This window comes from Lemur catta, chromosome 21 (genome assembly GCF_020740605.2).
Source record: "Lemur catta isolate mLemCat1 chromosome 21, mLemCat1.pri, whole genome shotgun sequence".
In the NCBI taxonomy this organism is placed as follows: Eukaryota; Metazoa; Chordata; class Mammalia; order Primates; family Lemuridae; genus Lemur; species Lemur catta.
Window position 1 is genome coordinate 24,390,948 of NC_059148.1, and position 22,655 is coordinate 24,413,602.

The 22,655-nt window shown below is 53.3% G+C and overlaps 1 protein-coding gene across 6 annotated transcripts in view; it reads right to left on the reverse strand.

Moving 5' to 3' along the window:
* Positions 1-22,655, reverse strand: part of TPCN1 (two pore segment channel 1) — a 55,870-nt gene that overhangs the window by 19,514 nt on the left and 13,701 nt on the right. For 4 of the 6 annotated variants that reach the window (XM_045534772.1, XM_045534771.1, XM_045534773.1 and 1 more), the window contains exons 3-7: positions 10,283-10,410; positions 4,737-4,913; positions 2,695-2,808; positions 1,779-1,909; positions 789-877 (exon numbers count right to left, since the gene is read on the reverse strand). In XM_045534772.1, coding sequence (XP_045390728.1) covers positions 789-877; positions 1,779-1,909; positions 2,695-2,808; positions 4,737-4,913; positions 10,283-10,410 — 639 coding nt within the window. Of the gene's footprint in view, positions 1-788; positions 878-1,778; positions 1,910-2,694; positions 2,809-4,736; positions 4,914-8,616; positions 8,670-10,282; positions 10,411-10,517; positions 11,103-22,655 lie in introns of those variants that run through there. The other 2 variants (XM_045534770.1, XM_045534774.1) reach the window with 2 other exon arrangements.

Consider the following 22,655-nt stretch of genomic DNA (forward strand, 5'->3'; position numbering starts at 1 on the left):
GTGAAAATGAATAAACGGGTCTACATGGGAACAACACAAACAAACGTCAAAAGCATAAACGCTTAGCAAAAGAGCAACCTGCAGAAGGGAACACACGCATTATGTGAACATCTGTAGAAATGCTTTAAACGTACAAAGCAATACTCCTGATTTGTTGCTTAAGGAAACGTAAACACGCAGTAAAAATACAAAGACACGCCTGGGAACGATCACCTTAGGATGGGGACTCCGCTGGGGGGACAGGGAATCGAGATCGTGAAAGGCTACGAAGCTGCTTTCCCTTTCGTTTCTAATTCTCCATTTCCCACTTTGGATGGTGGGTCCGTGGGCATTTGCATTACTTTTAAACCCTTTCTGAATTTCTAAAACCGTCCACTATGGTCTGAATGTTTGCGTCCCCCCCAAAATTCATATGTTAAAGTCCTAACTCCCACGATGACAGTGGGGGCCTCTGGGAGGTGACTAGGTCGTGAGGGTGGAGCCCTCACAAGTGAGATTAGTGTCCTTAGAGAAGGGGCCCTGGGAGCTGCCTTGCCCCATCCGCCCCGTGTGGACACAGCAGGAAGGTGCCATCTCTGGCCCAGGAAACAGGCCCTCACCAGACACCAACTGCCTTGACCTTGGACTTCCCAGCCTGCGAGAAATAAATTTCTATTGTGCATAAGCCACCTGGTCCACAGTATTTTGTGACAGCTGCCCAAAAGGACTAAGACTGTCAAAATAGTTTTCCTGCGACTGTGAACTTGCTTTTGGAGACCAGCTGGGGCCTGGGGGAGCAGAGAACTCACCGAGGATGGCAAAGATGACCATGAAGAAGAGCAGCAGCAGGAGGATGTCCATGAAGGGCGGCAGAGACTGGAAGATCTGCCGCAGGTTGCTGGGGGGAAAGACAGACGGGCCAGGTCGGGGGGCGCCCAGCCTGGGCTGGGCTGTCTGGGACTTCTCCGTGGGGGACACGTTCACCAACAGGGGGCCCTGCTGTGCTGACTCGGAATACTAAACCCCGCTGCACCCTGGCGTGACAGTGAGCTTAGTTTTTTTCTAAAGTGGCTTGAGACCCCTACTTGAGGGGTGGCAGGGAAGAACCAGGCAGACATAGCACACAGGGCCACCTCCACCTGGTGACAGCCCCAGCAGGCAAGTTCCCTGCTAAAGAGGGACGGAGCGGCAGAAGGCCAAGGGCACAGGCTTGAGCGCAGAGATCAGCTTGCACGAGCGGGACGTGGGCTGCACAGAGGCATTCCAGGGCCACCCAGTCCTGGGGCACCCAGTTTCCAGCATTGAGGACGGGCACAGAGAATCATTTGGTAGCCCGTTCTCACCAACAGTACCCCGGCCTAGAAATTTTCCAGATGGAGTCTCCAAAAGCAAATTTAAGTCTAGGCTTGGTGTCGTTTGAGCTCAGTCCCACAGCCTCGGTCGAGGTGTCAGGAGAGCCGGCCTGAGTCACGCGGACTTTGCGAGTTGCCTGCTTTTAGGCAGCTGCAGTGGCGGCGGCTGCTGCGTTTGGGCAGATAACAAGCTTCGAGAGAGCGGCCAGCTCCGGAAGGCCGCAGGTAAGACGGGAAGAGTCCTGACCTGGAGTCAGAGACCCTAAACCGCAGCAGGAAGACGCCTTCACCTCCGGGTGGGTCCACGGCAGAGGGAGAGCGAGTGTGCGTGTGTTCCACCCCGTGCAGGACGGACCCCACCACTCGCTGACTCCCAGGGTCCCGCTCCCCCGCCCAGAGGTCAGGCTGTGACGGCGACTGTCTGGCCAGCTCCCCACAAAGCCTTACCGCCGGACGCCACCGCAGTACCGACAGTCCACCAGGAAAATGCAGCGCAGTGCCCGGGTCACCCGCACGTGGGACGTCTGCCGTACCAACACCACGATGGCCTCAGCAAACTGCACCACCAGCACGGAAGTCTGAGGGGCGGCAGCACAGAGCTCCCTCAGCCCCTGCAGCCCGGCCCTCCACCGCACACCTTCAACGGAGGGCTGGAGAGAGACGGTGCCCACTCCCGGCCCCCCGAGAGCCCTCCCCGAGCTCCGCCTCTCTCTCACGCTGCCCCCCAGCATCAGCCAGGCCCAGGAGACGAGCGCTCCAGCTGCTGCCACAGATGCGGGGCCCCAGAATGAGCCAGCCGGTATTCACTGAGGAGGCAAAGCCGCCACTCTGCCTGTCCCCTCTGCCTGTCCTCCCCACCCGCACCAGGAGCTCCTGAGGTCTGCAGCTCATCCTCGTCTCTGCTTCCTTGGGTACATTCTCCTAGACCACTGCGCGTGTTCTTCACACGACAAAGTGCCACCCTGACACGCTCCTACCCACGCCACGCTATGAAGCCCAGAGGGAAGGGGCACAACACCGGTGACAGGCCAGCAGGGGCCCGGGGGCAGACAGAGCTGGGTGTGACCCTACTCTCTGGGATCTAGATCCCAGTCTCCTCTGTCTGGGTGAACGCAGAACAGTGACAGCAACACACCTGCCTCCAAGGAGACCGTGCCAGTGCCCGGCACGTACTAAACACTGAATCCCATTAGCGACTGCTGGTATTGCCAGGACACCGGGGGCTTCTGGCAAGGCCGGAGGCATGGCGGGGACACGCCTAGCACAGACTGGGCCCATGGGGGATTCTGAATTGTGATACAGGTTTGAAGGTGATGTGGGAGGAAATGCTGTGAGGACACGGACAGATGGAAGGACACATCACCTTGACCATGGTGCGTTTGTGCCGGATGAAGGTGTGGAGGCCCAGCCAGCGCAACTTCATGCAGAGTTCAAACACTACCACCATCAAGGCGAACAGCTCCAGGGTGGCGTGGACCTGCAACCGGAGGGTGTGGAGAGGCGTCACCGCCAGCCGAGCCCACAGCCACCTCCTTCTGTGCCCCAGCCCTGCCAGGACCCCCTCCCAACACACACCAGAGCTACAAAAGCCTGGCCCTGGTACCAAAGGCTTAGCCTTGGTAATGGAGCCTTTCCCAGAACCACTAAACGTAACCTCGATAGTCATGAAACAGACATGCTGACCCATGCAATGGAAAATCTGGGAGGAGCCTGAACTTTAAAAGAGAAAAGAGATAAGGAAAAATTTTATATCTAGCCTTGTTCCAGGAAGCATTTCATATAAATTACAAAAGGCCTATAAAAGACATTAAAAGGCTGGGCGTGGTGGCTCACGCCTGTAATCCTAGCACTCTGGGAGGCCGAGGCAGGAGGATCACTCGAGGTCAGGAGTTCGAGACCAGCCTGAGCAAAAGCGAGACTCTGTCTCTACTAAAAATAGAAAGAAATGATCTGGACAGCTAAAAATATATATAGAAAAAAAATTAGCCGGACATGGTAGCACATGCCTGTAGTCCCAGCTACTCGGGAGGCTGAGGCAGAAGGATCGCTTGAACCCAGGAGTTTGAGGTTGCTGTGAGCTAGGCTGACGCCACAGCACTCTACCAGGCAACAGAGCGAGACTCTGTCTCAAAAAAAAAAAAAAAAGACATTAAGGAAGTATGAATTAGGGGCTAAAACACAAAAGCTGGCTGGGTGTGGTAGCCTATAATCCCAGCACTCTGGGAGACTGAGGCAGGAGGATCGCTTGAGCATAGGAATTTGAGGTTGCTGTGAGCTATGATGATGCCACTGCACTGTAGCACAGGTGACACAATGAGACACTGTCAAAGGAAAAAAAAGGGAAAAAAAAATCCCAGAATTAACTGAAAGTCTAATAGTCCAAGAGACAAGGGCTATGAAGCAGACAGCAGCCCCCAAAATTTTTGTCCTCATTTTGGACAAAAGGACAAGAAGAACAGGTGGAAGATCCTCAAATGAGCCTCCCTCTACTCGGGCTGCTTGCAGCCTCTCCAGGGACCCGTCCTCTAGGCTGTGTTACCCGGCCCTTGACAAACAGGCTGTGACCGACAAGGAAGCCACATAGAGACCCTGAATGCACACCCAGTCCACCTGGCCCTGCCCTCCTGGACTCACCGCCCAGCTGGGAGGTCAAGTGCGGCCAGGAAGCGGACGTGGGAAGCCACCTGCTGTGGCAGGGCAGGGCCTGCTGGCAGGTGGGGCCGCAGGGGCTGGCAGGACGAAGGGCTGGGGAGAGGGTTCCATGAGGGGCAGCATGGGGGAGGCGTGGAGAGAAAGGAACGCAGAGCAGTTTGGAATGGCTGCAGCAGTCTCAGGCGTGCACAGGGAGCAACGGGAAGGCGAACCACGCCAGGGAGGGCCTCGGGGCCCAGGCTGGATGAGTTCTCCCAACTCGACAGGCAGAGCTTCCTTCCCTGCTCCCGCGCCTCCCACACGCTCCCTGAGAAGGGGACAAGGATGCCTCCGCACGCCGGACAATGGCTTGGCCTGGGTGTGAGGGCAGCTGCGGGCTGGGGCTGCCCAGGACACATCCCCCCACCTCCATGGGTGACCACACCTCACTGCCCGCTCCTTGGAGTTGGAGGTAGCGCAGTGTGACTGTCCATCAGGTGACCCACCCACCTGTAGCCTCACTCCACCGACCCTGAGTGCGGCCAACGGGACCCTGCCCTTCCCTGGAATTCCCCAGTGGGCAGAATCCCAGAGAGACTGGGTGAAGGACAGTCACTCCAGCGGGGACACCCAGGCAAGACGGTCGAGCCATTTCTGCTCCCGAGGCCTCTAGGACCACCTCACAGCTCTCCGTCTTAAGTCTATTTGTGGTATCTGCCCTTCCAGAATGTTCCCTCTCAGGGTTCCGTGAAGCCCAGCCCCGCGGGCACTCACGTAAATGCCGAGCCGCAGCGCGGGGACGGCGGGGGCCTCGCACAGGGAGAGCAGCAGCAGCAGCAGGGCTGTGGCCAGCTCCATCAGGTAGAAGAGGTGGTTGTGTGCAAAGAGGTAGGCCGCCAGCGCTTTGGCATCCTTGGGGTGGGTGAAGAACTTGTCGTTATTCTCGCCTTCCTGAAAGGACAAGAGCAACGTGGGCATGTGGGTGGGGAGACACACAGAGGTGCCAGGGGCAGGGAGGGCAGGAAGGCCCCGGGCAGACGAGGGACGGTCCGGGCCAGAGACGGATGGTGATGGAAAATCAGAATTACATTCCTCAGGAAACTGCACGCTGGCCCGCCAAGGGGGCTCAAGAGACCTGCTGCCTCTTAAAAACCACCTGGAGGAACCAAGGATAAAAAGCTCCCGAGAGAGCCGGGAGTGATGCCAGCCTGTGGTCCCAGCCACCCGGGAGGCCGAGGCATGAGCATCGCTCCAGACCAGGAGTCCCAGCCCGGCCTGGGCAACGAGGCTCTGCAGAGGCCGACACAGATACAGCCATTATGATTATAGCTTATATGAACATTATGAGAAAAAAAGAAGCCAAAAACCCTGCCTAGTCAGACCCTTTAAACTCAGAGGGGTGTCGCTGCTATATTTTTACTTAACTCAGGATTCCCTACATCTTACTTCTTTTTTTTTAATTGACAAATAATAATAATTGTATGGATTTATGGGGTCTAAGGTAATATTTTGATATATTTATACATTATAGAATTATTAAAACCAAGCTAATTAACATATCCATCACCTCACATACGTCTCTTTTTTCCCCCACAGTGGGAACATCTAAAATCTATTCTTTCAGCAATTTTGAAATATACCTTCCATTATTAACTACAGTCACCATGCAGTGCAATGGATCTCAAAAACGTACTCCTCCTGTCCGACGGGAACTCCGTGCCTTCTTTTGGAAGGCTGAATAGTAGTATTGCATGGTATTTAGACGCCACATTTTCTTAGCCGTTCACCCATTGAGGGGCACCTGTGGAGGCCGACGTTGCAATGAACACGGGACTGCAGACATCTCTTGGACACACTGGGTTTACTTCCTTTGGATATAGACCCAGCAGTGGGGTTGCCGGCTTGTGTGGTGGTTCCATTTTTAATGATTTGAGGAACCGCTGTACTGTTTTCCATAATGACTGTACAACTTTCGTTCCTGCCAACAGTGCCTGAGGGGTCCCTTTTCTCCACGTCCTCACCAACACTTATCCTTCATCTCTTTGATGACAGCTGTTCCAACAGGCATGAGGTGACGTTTCATGCCCACTTCCCACTTCTTCATTTACTTTGCCATCTCCCTATAATTTCCTAATCTCTGTAGAATGATGGGCCTTGCCCTTGATTCCTTCACCCCAACGGTAACTAGACAGCAGCGGACCCTGACCAAGTGCTCACCACGACCAAGCACCCGTGCTGGCCCGTCACCAGAGCCCTTCTCACCCAGTGACTCCTGACAACCTCCCTCTCGGGCGGTACTTTGATTATCCGCATTTGACAGAGATGAGAGAACCTCAGCAGGCGGAGTTTCAGTAGCGGCCTGGAGTGACGGAGCCCGACAGTCAGACTCCAGCACCTCTGCTCTAAATGACCATCTTGGCCTTCTGCTAATGATGTAAAAAATAAATGACATAGCCCTGGAGTCAACCTGAAAACACAAGCAAGCCAGGCGTGGTGGCTCACGCCTGTAATCCCAGCACTCTGGGAGGCCGAGGTGGGAGGATAGCTTGAGCTCAGGAGTTCGAGACCAGCCTGAGCAAGAGCAAGACCCCATCTCTACTAAAAATAGAAAAATTAGCCAGGCATCATGGCACACGCCTGTAGTCCTAGCTCCTCAGGAGGCTGAGGCAGGAGAATCGCTTGGGCCCAGGTGTTTGAGGTTGCTGTGAGCTACGATGACAACACAGCACTGTAGCCCAGGGGACAGAGTGAGACTCCATCTCAAAAAAGAAAACACAAGCAGATGACACGCTACGGCCATTGCTGACCCTCCCTGTTAGGGTCAGCCTTCTCGGGGAAGGTCTCCATGGCCTCCCTGGAGCTGGTGGGCAAGGGGAGAAGCAAGGGGCCTCCCACCCGAGCAGCTCTGTCCGTGGTCACCAGCAGCTAATGCTTAGTGACCTCGTGAGCACTTACTTGGCTCATGGTTTGCATGCATCACCTTGCTTCAGTGCTTCTAACTGGGGCTGATTTTGCAAAACCACCACTCCACCATGCCCCAGACCTTTGGCAATGCCTGGAGACATTTCTGGCTGTCACAATGGGGGTGGGAGATGCTACTGCCATCTAGTGGTAGATTCCAGGGCTGCTGCCCAACATCCTACAATGCACAGGATGCCCCCATTGCGCAGCACGATCCAGCCCCAGCCCGGCTGAGGTTGAGGCCTTGCCGCATTCACACCTGCACGAATCCTCAGAGTGGAGACTGTTCCCACGAGCTCTACTTCCGAGAGGAGAAACGTGGAAGAGCCAGCACGAAAGCCTGAACTCCCTCACCCAGAGCCCTTCTGAAAGCATCCCAGCTGTTCAGGAATGCAGTCGAGACCGTCAATTATTCTGGGGTAAGACCACCCTTGCCATCCTCACAAACGCCTATTCTGGGAAGGGCCTTGCCTGAGGTCTGCAGAGTAACTCTGAGCGAGTCACTTCCGTGAAGCTGGATACGTTGCTACCGTCATTAGTAAGAACTGAAGAGAAACCGCAGACCCGGCCGCAGACCCCACAGGGCGGGTCCCACAAAGGGAACAAACGTCCGGCAGTCAGACGGAGGGCAGGCTGGGCACGGCTGTGGTCTGTGCCAGGCTGTGGTTCTCACTGCCACCTCCACGGTCATGGTGGGTGGGGAAGAGGACACACACAGTGGCCTGGGAAGCTTCTGGTTTAAATTACGAAAAAATACAATTCTTGAGCAATTTCTTCCAACAAATAGCCCGGACTGGAGGCCTGGCTAGAAGAAATTAGTGACATGTGAGGCTCAGCTTTTAACTCTGGGTCTTGGAATTGCCCCAGAGGAGACAGGGGGCTGATGGAGGGGCATGTTACTCACGTCACTGGATTCTGATCCAAACCCCAAAGGAAGACATGGGCCTTTTTTCCTGGCTGCTATTTATAAACTGGATTAGGAAAAACAAGGAAGGCCAGCTGTAGTGACTTCAAGCCTTCGCTCTCTGCTCCCTAGGGTCGAAGTCCACACAGAAATGAGTACTGGCGCAAAGGTGTGAGGATCGCTGAGCACACGGCTCCCGAGGGTGAGTGAGTTAGCAGGTAAAATGTGGCGGGAGAGAAAACCGCAGGCACCAGTTTCCCTCCAAACAGCAAGGGCCAATTACGCGAGCACACCAACAGCCCGGCTCACTGCAGCACTTGCTCCGCTGCAAGCACAAAAGGAAAGGACATCTTGACGCCACCTAAACCCATCTTCCAAAACAGCTGTAAATCACTCCTCACAGGGATCTGGGTTTTGCTTGTATTTCTATTTTCTAAAAATGATACTTTTTCAGTAAAATAATTCAAATAATACACAGAATTGGAAGGTAGTAAAAATTCCATCAGCCAGAGATAATTGCTTTTAATATGTAGAATACCTTTCCGGATATGTATGGATAGCTGTACATACACACACATATATGCTGCTAAATGTACATAAATTTTATAGGAAAATGATCATACTACACCTGCTATTCTGTTAACTACTTTTTCCCCACAAATACACGGCCCATTTTCACGTGGATATGGATACACGTGGTCAGGTACAGAAATGATGCAACAATGTATAGAAGAAAGAAGATAATTAGGAATCTATGGGGACAGTTGAAAGGCAAGCCCTGCAACTTACTAGCTGGGTGGCTTTGGACATCATGTGGCCCACCTGAGTCTCAGTTGCCACACCTGTAAAGTGGGAGATAATCACAAGGGCCTCAGAGGATTGTTATTAATACAAAGACTAGCAGGTGCCCCTTAAAGTCTCATATTTTTATTACCAATGTCCTTACCTGCTCAGGGAAGGAAGGAATTGTCAGGTTCCTGAGGTCCCCAACCATTCTGCTTCTGTGTCTGACCCATCCCAAGCTCCTATTCAACCTCAGAGAAGGTGACATGTATAAGGTGACCCTGCTAGATCATTAACAGGTATGCCTGAGCTGGCTAAAACTGTCCTAAAACGTTTCTGTCACCTTCACCTGAAACAAGATGTGCTTGTCTTAGGAGCACAGGTCTATGTGATATCACATGAACACACGAGAGATATACAGACACTGAACTATCATATAAATGTCTGAATTTTATTAAATTTTTTTTTAATGACAAAACAAATACTTGCAGCAGAGAGCTGCTTCAGAGAAAAAAGAGTAAGGAAAATTATTATTCAAATGAATTTAAGAAAAACCTCATGCAAACCCTTACTCAATGCATACCGGAAACTGAAATCTTACAGAAACAAGAATGGCAGGATTAAGGCACAAATGCCACAGCCAGTCGGGTTGGTAGTAAAAAGGCAATAATCTCCCCTAGAGAGGGCTCCACCTGGGATAGCCTTAGACTCAAATATCTAAATAGCAAGTGCCTTAAAAAATGTTAATTCTACCTGGTAATTCTGTTACTTAGAGTCTTTCCTAGTAAAATTATCCTAGATATTAAGACCAAGGGGGGGGGGCACAGATTGTCCTTACATTATCATTCATAATAAGGGAAAATATCCAAGATTATCAGGATATTTAAGTAAATTAGGATAATTTACCTGCTGTAATTTAAAACCATTTAAATTATGTTTACAAAAGGGTTATAAGAACATGAGGGAAAAAACCTCTACTATAACACATGCTATAAAAAAGCAGACTATACAACTCCAGATACCACATGACTTTCAAATTATTTTAGAATATACATATATTATTCTCAGAATACGTATTCTGTTTTTAACCTGGAAGGAAATGATGTTGACAGTGACTGCCTTGGGTGAATGTTTTTCATTTCCTCTTTATATCTAAATTTGTTGTACCGAGCATGTATTACTTTTATTACAAAATTTTTTTTTTTTTTCAAAAAAAGGAAAAACAAGCATGAAATAGCAAACATGAAGGCGGCAGCAAGTTAAACAGGAAAGAAACGAAGAGCTTTAAGTTCCCTGCGCCACAGGGGCAAACCCCTGCTGCGCATAGATAGCGGACAGGACAGCGTGGAGTAGACAAGGCATTCCCTCCTGAGAACCTGCCCCCTCAGAGTGCCCTGAGCAGGGGGGATGGGGGGCAGGGAAGGCCGAAGAGACAGACTCAGGGAAACTCTGGGGCAGGCACAGCCCCAAACCAGGGGTCAGAGGACAAGCTGGTGCTCTATGAGCACGATCAAGTTAGCTCACGAGACTGTCTTACGAACAAGAAGCTCACACACGAGCAGCAGCGGGCACCCAGGCCAGAACTGAATTTCTGGGCAGCTAGTAGAGTGCTGGCTGCCCCGCCCTGCCGACAGGTGCACAGAACAGCCAGGTGCCAGTGGGAGATACTCACCTGGAGGTAGATCGCTGCCTCTTGATAATTCATCTCCCAGTTGGGGCTGGTGGGCGTGGAGGGGGAACTCTCGCCCGCGGAGCTCAGGCTGGGAGTCTGGGAGTCGTGGATGGCATAGCTGCCCCCATCTGCATTGGAAGAAGAGAGAGAGTCACTTACGGCCCAGGCTAAAGAGAATAAAGACACCATTCAGCAGAAGGGAAGACTAGCAGTCACTTCACATGCTCGTACGTACATCCCATTATCTTCGAGCCAACACTTGATCCTGTGTTCTCGTGACGGCAAGAGTTAGTACGGCTGGTTAAAAATTTCTTTCTCTTGTTAAGTGAAAAAAAGCAAGTACAAAAGGGCACATACAGGCTGCTATCTTTTGTGTTAAAAAAAAAAAACAGAGGAAACAAGAAAACACACATATATCTACTTATCTTTATAAAAAGAAACACAGCAAGAGAAGAGGAGAACTCAATGAAACTGGTTACCTATAAGGGGTGTGAGCAACAGGGTAGAAGTGTCACTCAAAGGGAGCGTGCTTTTTGTATACTTTGACTTTTGGAAGCATGTTAATATTCTACATGGTTAAAAATTAAAAATAACTGGATTTGTCCCGTGGTGCAGGGCCAGCTGTTGCTTTTCCCTGCTGACATCCACGCGTCTTGTTCCAGCAGCACCACCCTGATCTGCCTTTGCAGAACCAGCTCTCCTTGCTCTCCGTCAATATCGTTTTGCCCTGGCCGACTCCACCCCTGGCTCCTCGGACAGGTGACCAGGGCCTGGCAATACGAGCCCCTAGTCTCCCCTGAGCACAGGGATTTGGACCAGGAAGGGGTGCTGGCCCAGGCCTGGCCAGGGAGGGCTGAACTTGGAAGCATTCCTGGACCCATTAGGAAGGAGGGGCTCCTTCCCTGTTGTCACTGGCGGCTGCCTCTGCCGTCACGTGGGAAAGCCTGCCCGGGAAGGAAGTCAACGCAGAACAAAACAATAAGCAAGAGATAATACCCGCTGCACCCCTGGAACCCAGCTGTGCCCCAAAGCCACCCCTTCACTTCCAAAATCTGAGCTGACAAAGATCCTATTTGAGTCTGTTGAGTTGGGTTTGTCACAACAATCAAGCGTCTCTACTGACACACATGGTAAACAGTGACACCAAGAAATGACTCTCAACTTGTGAAGTGATTGGGGAGAAGTGAATCTAGGATGAAAGTCTGGCTCCCCACAATCCACACTGTAAGTGATCCGCCTGTAGGAAGATAAAGAAAGGAATAAACGTTTGGATGCTGAGATTCGCACCCCTGACAGGGCACAAACGTGTCAGGCTCACAACCGCACGGGACAGGGCAGGAAACTGGCAGGTTGTTGGGTCACAAAAGGCCCTTCTGATTTTGAACTGCCAGCAAGGGCAACCCGGTATGGCCATGTGCAAAGTGCTTCCCCACCCATTTTGAAGAACAGTTTCATGGGGGTGTAAGTGACACGTTAAAAAACTACACATATCTGAAGTGTACAATTTGATTCTGACATATGTACATACCTGCAACATCATCACTACAATCTAGGTAACATGTCCACCACCCTCTCGTGCCTCCCTGCCCATCCCTCCCCAAGCAACCACTGATCTGCTTTCTGTCACCACTAGATGAATCTGCATCTCCTAGAACTCTGCATAAATGGAATCATACAGTATGTGTTCCTTCATCTAGCTTCTTTCACTCAGCATAATTATTTAAAAACTCATCCTCGTTGTGTCACGTATCAATAGCTCATTCTGCTTTATTGCCAAGTGGTATCCCACTGGGTGGATGCACCGCGGTTTATCCATCCACCTGTTGATGGACAGTCAGGTGGTTTCCAGCCTTTGGCTGTTTCAAATGAAGCTGCTATGAACACTGATATACAGGGCTTTGTGCGGACATACACTTTTGTTTCTTTTGGATAAATACCTAGAGGTGAAATAGCTAAGATCTTATGTTTTAACTTTTTAAGAAATTGCCAAACTGTTTTCCACAATGACTGTACCATTTTACATTTCAAAAAATGCTTTCACCTTATTCTCTTGGGGCTACTCGCTCTTGGAACCTAGCAACCATTTTGTAAGGAAGCCCAAGTAGCAGGTGGAGAGGCCCGTGGAGCAGAATCAAGGGTCCCAGGTCACAGCCCAGCCGACACACAGCACTGACTTCTCAGCCACATACGTGAGCCATCCCCAAAATAGATCCTCCAGCCCTAGTCAAGCTGTCCAAACTGATTCTGCACAGAGCAGGGAAAAAAGCCACCTCCACCAAGCCCTGTCCAAATGGCAAAACCATGAGCAAAATAAATGTTGTTATTTTAAGGCTCTATGTTTGGGAGTGATTTGTTGTTATACAGCAACAGATAACTGATATGTATCTAAGTACTTTATATCTTTAACCTCTTTAACTCTTCCAACAACCCTGTGAAGTAGGTAATATTATTATTCCCAATTCAGACTTGAGGAAACTAAGGTGCACTTACTCTTCACTCCTCGGGGCCTAAGTCGCCAGATATGGGAGGGTCTCCGCTCTCCCACCCACCTCTTCTGCCTGCTTTCGGTGGGGCCTCCTGTCTCTCACCGGAAAGCCTGCTGCAGCCTTCAGACTGCCTCTCGCACTCCAGTCCTTTCCTGATGACCTGACCCAGGCACCTTATTGCAGGGTGAATTCTGTAAAGACTAACTGTGACTGTGTCACTCTGCTGCTTAAAATCCTTCATTGTTCGGCCCACAGAAAAAGACTCAGACTCCTTGGAACAGCGAGTGAGGTCAGGATCCAGCTCCTGCTATGTCTCTCTCCATCCTGCACCAAACTCCGAACAGCAGTTGGGCTTTGTCCTGGGGCTCGAGGGCCACAGAGCACAAAGGACATGCGGAGCCTTAGATATAATCCTTGTTCACCCACTCTTTGTTCGGTGGGCATTCCCTGAGGTGGAGGGCAGCTCCCAGGTGCTGGGCCTTGGGCAGGGACTGCAGGTATGTACCTGGACAGCCCTTGCCCTCCAGGAGCACCTGTCCCTAGAGGCAGTGAGTACCCACCCTCCCCCCATCCTGCCACCATGGGGCCTCCAAAAGGTGTTACAACAGAGAAGACGTTTAGCTGGTGAGTGGGGAGCTGTTTACAGGTACAGGGACTTCGAGGCATGGCACAGATCCTAGAGACCACTTAATTCAGTGCCCACCTTTGAGAGATGGGGAAACTGAGGGCCAGGGAGGGGGTGTGACGTGCCCCGTGTAACGGGGCCCATTGGTCACAGAGCAGGTCCAGCACACAGGCCTCCGGGATCACCCATTTATCACTTATCTCTCACCAGAGAAACGTGAGGGTGGCTCTGCTGCCCCGCTGTCTGCTGTGGTGTCACCCTCGGCCGCTGCTCTGACTGACAGGACGCCGCTGTGAGACAGGTTTAGCGTCCGTGACCCAATCAATAAGGCCAAGTGACTGGTCTGTGCACAGACCATCACCCCCATTGGCCGGAGCTCTTGGGAGGCACCCCTGGGGCCACAAGTGACTGGTGGACAGGCAAAAGGTCTTGGTGGGGTGACAGAGTCTATTTCCCTCGCCCTATAAATGCGGAACGGAACAGCTGCATCAACAGAGAATCCGGGGCAGGAGGGGCCTCAGGGACCGGGAGGCTCAGCCCCTCCCGGGATTATGCTCAGCGGTCCCCACACACTGGCTGCACCTGGACAAGATCTCGCTTCTCACCGCTCCTCCCCGACACCGCGGCCTGAGCCAGCCCTGCCTGGACTGGCGCAGCCCCTTCCGTCTCCCTGCGCCCTGTCCCAATCTCCCAGTCAGAGAGTCCTCTGTTGTGTGCATGTGCTCTTAAGTAAGCTTTTTACAATAGTTTGGTATAACTGTAATCTTCAAGAAAACTAAGCCAGATGGTATCACTCCTCGGCCCCAAACACGCACAGCCTCTCCTGGATTAAAAGGTCACATGCAACCCGACCCACGACCTCTCTGCGTCATCTCGTCTCACCCGCCCCCACAATGGCTTGCTTGTTATTCTGGAACATGCCTGGAACGCTCCACCTAAGGGCCTTTGCACGCTGTTCCCTCTGCCTGCCAGGCCTTTGAAGGCCAGCGTCTCTCACCTTCCAGTTCTTCACCCAAACGCTGCCCCTGGCCTCCCGCTAAAGCCACACCACCCTCTCGCTGACCCGCGCACTGCCTGAGTTGTCCTCCAGGGGCTGCATTACCGCCTCACAGGGCACTTGTGTGCTCCTGGGCCTGGTTCCCTGCCTGGAACGTCAGCTCCAGCTGGGCAGGGACTTGTCTTGTTCACTGCGGTGTCCCCAGGGCCCAGAATAGCATCGGGCACAACGTATAAACGGCCAACAAACGTTATCCAAATTGAAGTGAAATGGAAAATCTTGTCCCAAAGATTCCACATGTGGAATGTGGGGCAGTTGAGGCAGGCCAGGGGCTGGCGGGCCTCGGGAAGGAGGGCCAACTCCACCCGGGGGGCAGCAGGCAGCACCAAAGGGTGTTAGGAAGTGGCGTGACATGATTGCTTTGTATTTTTAAAGATCATTCTTTTAAGGATTTGCTGAAGAGGGGCTATTTTGTGTAAGAGTAATTTAGGGTAGAACGTCAAAAAGCAAAGGGAAAGGTACGATTCAAGCGCGAAGGGGAAAGAATAGAGAGCTCTCCCCTATAGAGAGCTCAGCCCCCAGAACAGGGCAGACTTTGTTCTGTGCTTCTAACCATTCAGCCTTACACTTTCTCAGAAAACAGGACGTGGTGTGCTCACGAGGTCCCAAAAGGCAAAGTGCGATAGCTTCTTTGTGGCTGTCATGCGGGGAAAGGGCTGAAAGGCCCAGGGTGACAAGGGCTGCCGAGGGGCTTTTCAGGAAAGCCACAGGTGATTTCAAAGAGCCTCCTTCACACCGGGCACGAGCGGCTGGGCGACCCATTTAGGGATTACAGACAGGCGCTGCCGGGAGGCAGGGAGCCAGGCCCGGCCCACTCCTTTCATGTGTGGCCTTCACACAGCAGCGAGGCCTCGCCAGCCAAGGCCAAAAGCACTTCCAGTGCGCTGCAGGGGCGGGGCCGGGCTGCCCCATGGGGCGCTAATGCACTGGCCAGCCCGCTCTGCTCCAACCCTCTTTCCCACTTCCGAGGCTGGACAAGTGGCTGGGGAGGTGATGGAAACGCTCCAACTCCCGAGTGCCGCGTTGTTGCAGCATGAGGTACCACGAAAGCTGCCCAAAGAGAAAGGCCAGCGAAGGCCCATGAAAAGGGGGCCAGCAGGGGGCAGGGGGCTCTGGTGGAGGTGAGAGTGCCAGGGCGGCAGCCCAGTCCGGGGGAGTCAGGGTGTGGGCCTGCGGTTCAGACGGGTGGTCTCTGGGAGAGCGAGCCCTGCTTGCTGGGGAACCGATCCCAGTGGGCCCAGCCTTCTTGGAATGAGCTCCCTCGAAGTGGGAGATGACGGTGTGCAGGGACTCCTGGGTGCCCTGACTGGTCACTGTGGGGCATGAAGCCTGGAGATGGTCTGTGCCCACGGAAGCCCATGGGGCACGCCCACGGGGCCTGCTCCGGGCGGTCTGCCTGGGCAGCGTCAGACCCCAGTGGCTGTCAGCACCCACCGGCTCTGGTGAGGTAAGCTGGAGCCCCACCACCACCACCCACGTACTCCTGGACTGAATTTGCATTTCCTGGGAAGAGTCCTAGACAACAAAGTGGTCGGGTGGGCACACACCACCTCGCCCCAAGTCCAGCCCCATCCTCTGTGTGTTGGGACCGGCCCTCTCAAACTGGTGATTAGAGCCCACGTACGAATCAACACCTGCAGCCTCGGACTTGCACCGTTCGTGCCCAGAGGAGGGCAGGTTCTTCCAGGCCAGCTGGAAAGGCAGGGACGGAGGCGTACCACAAGGGCCCGGCTGGCGCAGCGGGGACGACCTCACCACGGGGCTGTCGGGGAGCCGGCCCTGCGCTGCCTCCTCCAGGAGGATGACGGCGGGCCCTCGCTGCATGTCCGCCCTTCCCGGGGGGCAGCTGGGCTGGAAACTCGGGAGGGAAGGAGGCAGCAGACGAGGGCAGCACCGGCGATGGACGACGGTCTCCCCGGCTCTCACGGCAAGAGAGCGTCTCCACGCGCAGGTTTAGAGGGGCCGGAGGGACTGACCAGGGACATTCCTGGCAGCCAGGAAGATCTCGTTCTGTGCCTCCGGGGAAAGTTCCACGAAGGGGAACGTTGTGTTCTGCACTTCTGGGACCCTGGGCAGAGAGCTCCCTCGGGAAAACCAGACTGATAGGACAGGCACGGCCTCTCGGACTGCAGACTCTGGCCACTAAAGATTTATGTGGCACTTACCCCTCAACGACCCTCCCTGAATCCTGGCAATCAGCCCGGGGGGAGAACAGAGTATCACTCCCAGGCAGGAAAGAACAGAAAGAAACAGCAGAACCGACAGGCATTACAATACAAAACAACAAAAACTCTGACTCAAAGTATGAGAGCGGCTCCCGCTACAGAGGACAGGCAGACAAACCAGGATGACCTGTTTGCACAGATGGTAACGCTTCCTCCACGCTGATGTCACAGGGCCCAGACGCTCCCCTGCAAAACAGCTGGCTGCTTTGCATGCAGCCTCTGAAATGACCCTGCGGGGAATCCAAAGTTTCCGTTCGCTGGAGCACAGCGTGCGGCAGCGTCCGGGTGGTGCTGGATAAATAGAAACAGTTTCCATATGCCGGCCATAAAGCTGCACCGGGGAGGAGCGCACAAGAGCAGGCAGGAGGGGAGGGCTTCCACAACCCACCCCTGTCCAGCAAGCAGGGTCCGCTCGGTAAACCACTGGAGCCCTCCTTTAGTGCCTGGGGAGAAGCTGCTTTGGATAAAAGGGCTGTGAGTTCCTCCTAGGAGGTGGCTCTGATCAGAAAAAAATGCAGAGTGACTGTTCTGGGCTCTACTGAGGACCCCACCCTACTTCTATTCCCCCTCCCTCTCACTCTCTTCAGTGCACACAACCTCACGCATTCTCACTCACACACACCCTTGCACATCCTCTTCGAGATACACTGTAACCCTGCACGCCCAAGTTCACTCCAGCTGTGCCCCTCCCCTCCCCCCAGTTCACGCTCTTAATTCCCAGAGCCTCAGTTTCTTCATCTAAAAACTGGGACTGGCGCCAACTGTGCTCCCGGCATCGCAGAAACAAATGCGAATACCCACAAAGCACTCGGAGCCCTCCGGAAACCAGTGCCTACCAGAATGACAACGAGCAGTCGCCCAACCGTTTGCCAGTTGTCACTGAGAGCCCCACTCCATGGGAAAAAGCTCAAAGAGGAGAGGAAAATAAACCAGAGTGACACTGATGAGTTTTCCAGGCCCGGCATCGCCACGGTGCTTCTGTGCCGGCTGGCTCCGCGAAGGCCCCAGATCAAACTGAGCAGAAGATGCTACGCGGAAGGAAAGCAGAAAGCACGTCCCTCTGCTCAGGCCTTCTCTTTCTGACAACTGGCTGCAGGATGGCGTGGAAGGTAGACCCACACTGCCCATGCATATCAGCAAAGGCTCCAAAGCCAGGCAGACCTTGGACAAATGCACCGACCTCCGGAGAGACAAGAACTGGCACGGAGCCCTCTCAGCTGAATCGCTGGCCTCAAGCCCCAAACTGTCCTGCCAAAGGCTTAAGCAAGAGGAGGAAAGGAAGAAAGAAAGGCTCAACAGGGCAGTACCGCAGGTCAAGCACTGTTCTAGAAGGAGGAACTCTAGTTTGGAAGTAGCCAGCCCTGTGCCACCTCCAACTCTGTTTCTGGCCACCTAATGGAGACCTAAGTGGCCAAATCCAAAGGGATTCTCTGTCATCCATGAGGCCACCCCTGGGGGTCCTTGAACTGGCAGGGAAAGGGGCTAGAAAGCGGAAAGCAGTGGTCAGAACCAGGGAACGTGGAAGGCAGGAGGGTGCAGATCAGAAAAAATGGGCTCTCGGGAGTCAGGGGCAGAGAAGACGCAGGCAGGGCAGGGACTGGGGAAATGAGCACATCCAAGCACATCGTGGTCATCTGGGCAGTGATTACAGCCGAGGTGGCCACCCCCAAACTACCCACACGAGGAACTCATGAGAAGACATCCTGAGGTTGCAAACATGACCTGGAGAGCACATGTCTAGTCCTAATAAATCGTGTCATTTTGTGGAGAAAAAGAGAGGGTGAGGCTCAAAAAGGCTGACCCCTGCATGCAAACACATGCGGTTTAATGTCAGGAGACGTGTGTTCAGCACCTGCTGTGTAACAGACATCGTGCTCGGTGCGGTATCTGAAAAAGTAAAACCGTGACTCTTGCCCTCATGGAGCTCCCAATCAGGAAGGGACATGAAGTGTGATCCTGGTGCCCTGAAGTCATTTGTTAGTTACGACAGCCTAGAAAAGGCTGTGGTGACAACTGCCTTCCATGGGGGCCCATGGGCTGCGGCAGGGAGGGGCTCAGAGGCGATGCCAGAGCTGGCGTTTGAAGGATGAAGGATGAGGAGGTGTTCACAAGGTGGGCGGGGCGAGGGGCACATTCCAGAAACAGGGAAGGCCATGCATGAGCAGAGAAGCAAACAGAAGGGCCTGTCTGGGAGGCTGCAGAGGCTTCAGTAATCCTGAAGCTTAAAGAGCCAGAGACCAGAGAAGGCTGCCGCAGTAGGAAATGACAAGCCCGGCCACAGCGGCTCACGCCCGGCGCTGACTACACACCAGACGCAGTCGGGGGCTTTACATTTATTAATTCTTCTAAGTGTAAAAAGGCCCTACCAACGAGACTCTGTTACCATCCTCAGTTTACAGAGGGGAAAACTAAGGCCCAGAGAGGCAAAGCGACTTGCCCAAGGTCACAGAGTGAGGAAGTGGACAGGCAGCTGAGCTCTTAGCTCTGCCTCCGAGGTTTCCGCCAGGCTGGAGCTGTGGGCCAGGCGGTAAGCCACGCAGAAGAGCTGGACTTGAGTCCCTGGGTCCTCACGGTGGAGCAACGTGACCCGTGTGCCATCTGGAAATGCACAGCCAAGGTGGTTGGTCTTGGGCAACCGCATAACCCAGCCACAGACGTCCTGCACGGGCAAAACCGCAAATTCCTTTTCCCAGGGAAGCCGCGGGCAGCTCACATTTATAGGGCAGGTTAAATCTGCCAGGGGCCACCAGAGGTCATCTTCATTGTCTAATCCTCCTAACCACCGTTCCTGAGACAGAGCACTGTGTCTTGTCCCTGCTGCACGCCCCACGGTTTGCCAGATGTCCACGGGTAATTTCTTGGTGAGGAAGGACATGACTTCTTCAGTCCGCGAATTTCAACGGCCAACTTGGAGCTGTACTTCCCGCTCCCCTGCCACGGGATTGACTAGGAAACAAAGGGCTTTTCCTCCCACCACCACTCACTTACTCACAAAGTATTTCTCGAGCACCCCCCATGTGTAAAGCGCTTCAGATGCTTTAAGAAACATTTGCAAAGGCTCTACGCCCCGCGCTCGCTCTCTCACACGCACACACAGAAGCCGCAAATGCTACTCTGTTTACCCAGTGAAGAGCGCAGCACCTGTGCGAACATCTGTTCCGTATTCACTTGGAGGCATCAGAAATGCTAATTGTGAAATGCACAGGGACAGGGAAGGGAGCCATGGAAGAGCAAATGGAAACTGAAGGCATTTTTCACTGTGCACTGGTGCTCTCTGATCCCCTGCAAGAGGCTGGCAGACAACTCGTGCTCGGAAGAACCAGTATGGCTTGAGACTCAACCTGCGTGAAGGCTACTGATGTGTTAGCTGATGGTGTCCACTCAGCATAGACCAAAGGTCCCAGCAGCACCTCGGCGGCTGGATGGACTCAGCTTCCATGAACGCCGGCCACACCCCAGCACCCAGATCTGCTGCTGCTGCGGGCGGCTTTGTTTACAAGAGCACCAACAAGCAGCAAGGCGGCAGGGAGGCACAGGCACCTCGGGGTAGTGACAGGTGGCAGGAAGTCTACATCCTACAGAGAGCTTGACGTCCTAGGCATGCCACTTCTGCAGGGACCAGAAACCCCGTGTAGTCAGTGGCCAGGCACTGGGCACAGCCTTCCCTGCCTTTTGCCTCAGTTTCCCTTTCTGTCAAGTGGGGAAGGTAGCCCAACAAAAGAGGCATCATGAATAAAGAAAAATACAATGGAAACCGAGAAGCCACGCTAAAGAATGGGCAGGAGATGGGGCTACTTGGTTTTAATTCTCCCGGCAACTCAACCGGAATGGTAGCCAAGGAAGTTAACTATTGTCCCTCCATCGCTACAACAATATCCTTCAGAAAATGCAAAACACCAGCTCACATTTAAGAGGAAGTTGGAGACCTTAATAAAAGGAAGAAAGAGCTCAAGTCCTTAATGCAGAAAGTCCTTTGATTACCTACTCAGGGGCTCAGACTCACACTATAGATATTCATATCCCCATTTTACAGATGAAGAAATTGAAACTCAGGAAGGAAAAAGCTCCTCATTCAAGGTTGCTCAGCTAACAAGAGATGACGCCAGAAATTCAACCCCATCCTTTGCAGCAGACTGAGCGACTCTAAAGAAATGTTAAACTGCCATAGAGTGTCAGCAGATACCTCTACTCCCCTAACACACACACATTCCTCACAGCCCAGGAATTTGCCCGTGCCACCCCCATCTCCAGACTTTTGAGCCCCTGCACTCCAGGACAGCTGTCTGGTCTCCAAGAGGAAAGAGCGAAAAATAACATGCAACAAAACCCAATGTGCCAGCCAGCCTGGGGGCTGAGTGGACTTTGGTACTGATAAAACCTGAGCCCTGTTGAGGTTACCAGACTGGCTCCGGGGTGTGCAGTAAAAACTGCAGTTCCAAACAACCAGGCGGGCCAGCCAAGTGCGAACGGCTGGCCGATCCCGCAAGAAAAGGGGCCCCTGGAGAGCCACAGAGAGAGGACATCACGCATGCCGATGACCACCCACAAGCGAGAGCCAACGCATCCGGCAGCTTGGAGCCGCTCCAAGCCATTAGCCAGCACTGAGCACAGTCGCTCTGCCTGAGCTGATGTTCAGCAAGAGCTACAGGAATAAGAGAAAAAAATAAAACCCCAGTCTAACAAAAGGAGAGGTTAAAGAGAGAGACAAGTGGTCTACGAATGGTGGGGTGGTTGGGGGGGAGCCCAGGGGCAAGAGAAGGTGGGGACTGAGCACACCAGGCTGACACGGCAATTCCAGGCCACGTGCAGGCTCCTAGACAGCGCAAAGCTGGAAGCAGAGACCTAAAGATCCGGAAAGTAGGCTGCTCCTAGGGGGAGTGTGGGCATGCCTCACCCGGGCTATTTCTGGTGTGATCATACGTGAACGAGTCTCCCCGTCACCCCAGACGGCTCCAGGGGCTGGCTGAGCTGTGACAGACAGAGTCACCTGGGACCCTGGGTGTTTCTGGAACCTGGTGACTCACTCCCAGATGTTACTTCACATTTTTTAAGAGCCCAGGGTATGTGTAGAAAAGACACAGTCCCTGCCTTTGCAAAACTTGTGCTACCAGAAAGAGACACAGTTGTGTAACAGATCAGCATCCAGAACAACAGCCACCGACATGGGAATTACACTGGGCAGGGCACACCGCCTCCCTGCCTGTCCCACCCAGCCAGCTCAAGTGCAGCACGGACACACGAGAAAGAAACTCACAAACTGGTTAAGCCCTGATTGAGGGGAACGGGACTTACAAAACCTAACTGGACAGTGAAGGGGTAGCATTCGTCCTGTGAAAGGATTCTTTGCCAAACAGCCCTCCCGCCCCTATCTTAAATGACCTAATTCACCAAAATTCCATTTTCTCGCAGTCCATCATGGTGCAAAGTGAACCCCGATTCAATGCATCAAATCTCTTTCATCCAGGTGCTGGGGAGTCAGCGGGCCCCTGTGCAGCAGAGAGCAGAGAACGAGGCATAAACGGCGTGTTCAGAGAATGACGGGCTGTGGCCACACGGCCACCACCATCCTCACAGGCTGGGGAAGGCTGCAAAGGTCTTCAGCTGAAGAAAGCTGAGGCGGGAACACATTCGTCAGAAGCAAGAGAGACGGCAGCCCCAGGGGGAAGTTTGGTAGTGAAGGTGGTGTAGACGAGGAAATAAATGAGATGATGCGATCATTACGTAAATGAGGTTATGTGAGCGGCTTATGTTTTAAGGCTTTTAATTTCTGGTCCTGATTTCTAGGCTGGAATAGAAGAATGGAGACCAGCCAGGAAGGAGTCTAACTGAGGCAACATTCCTCAAGGCCTGGCAAGGTCAAGTGCCAGGGTCACTGCCAGACTGGGAAGGTGGGTCAGAGCACACAGTCTTTTAGGGCTTTGTCTTTTATGCCATTCAAGAACTTGGCCTAACCCTCACCAAGTGAGGTGGCCTAGGTTTA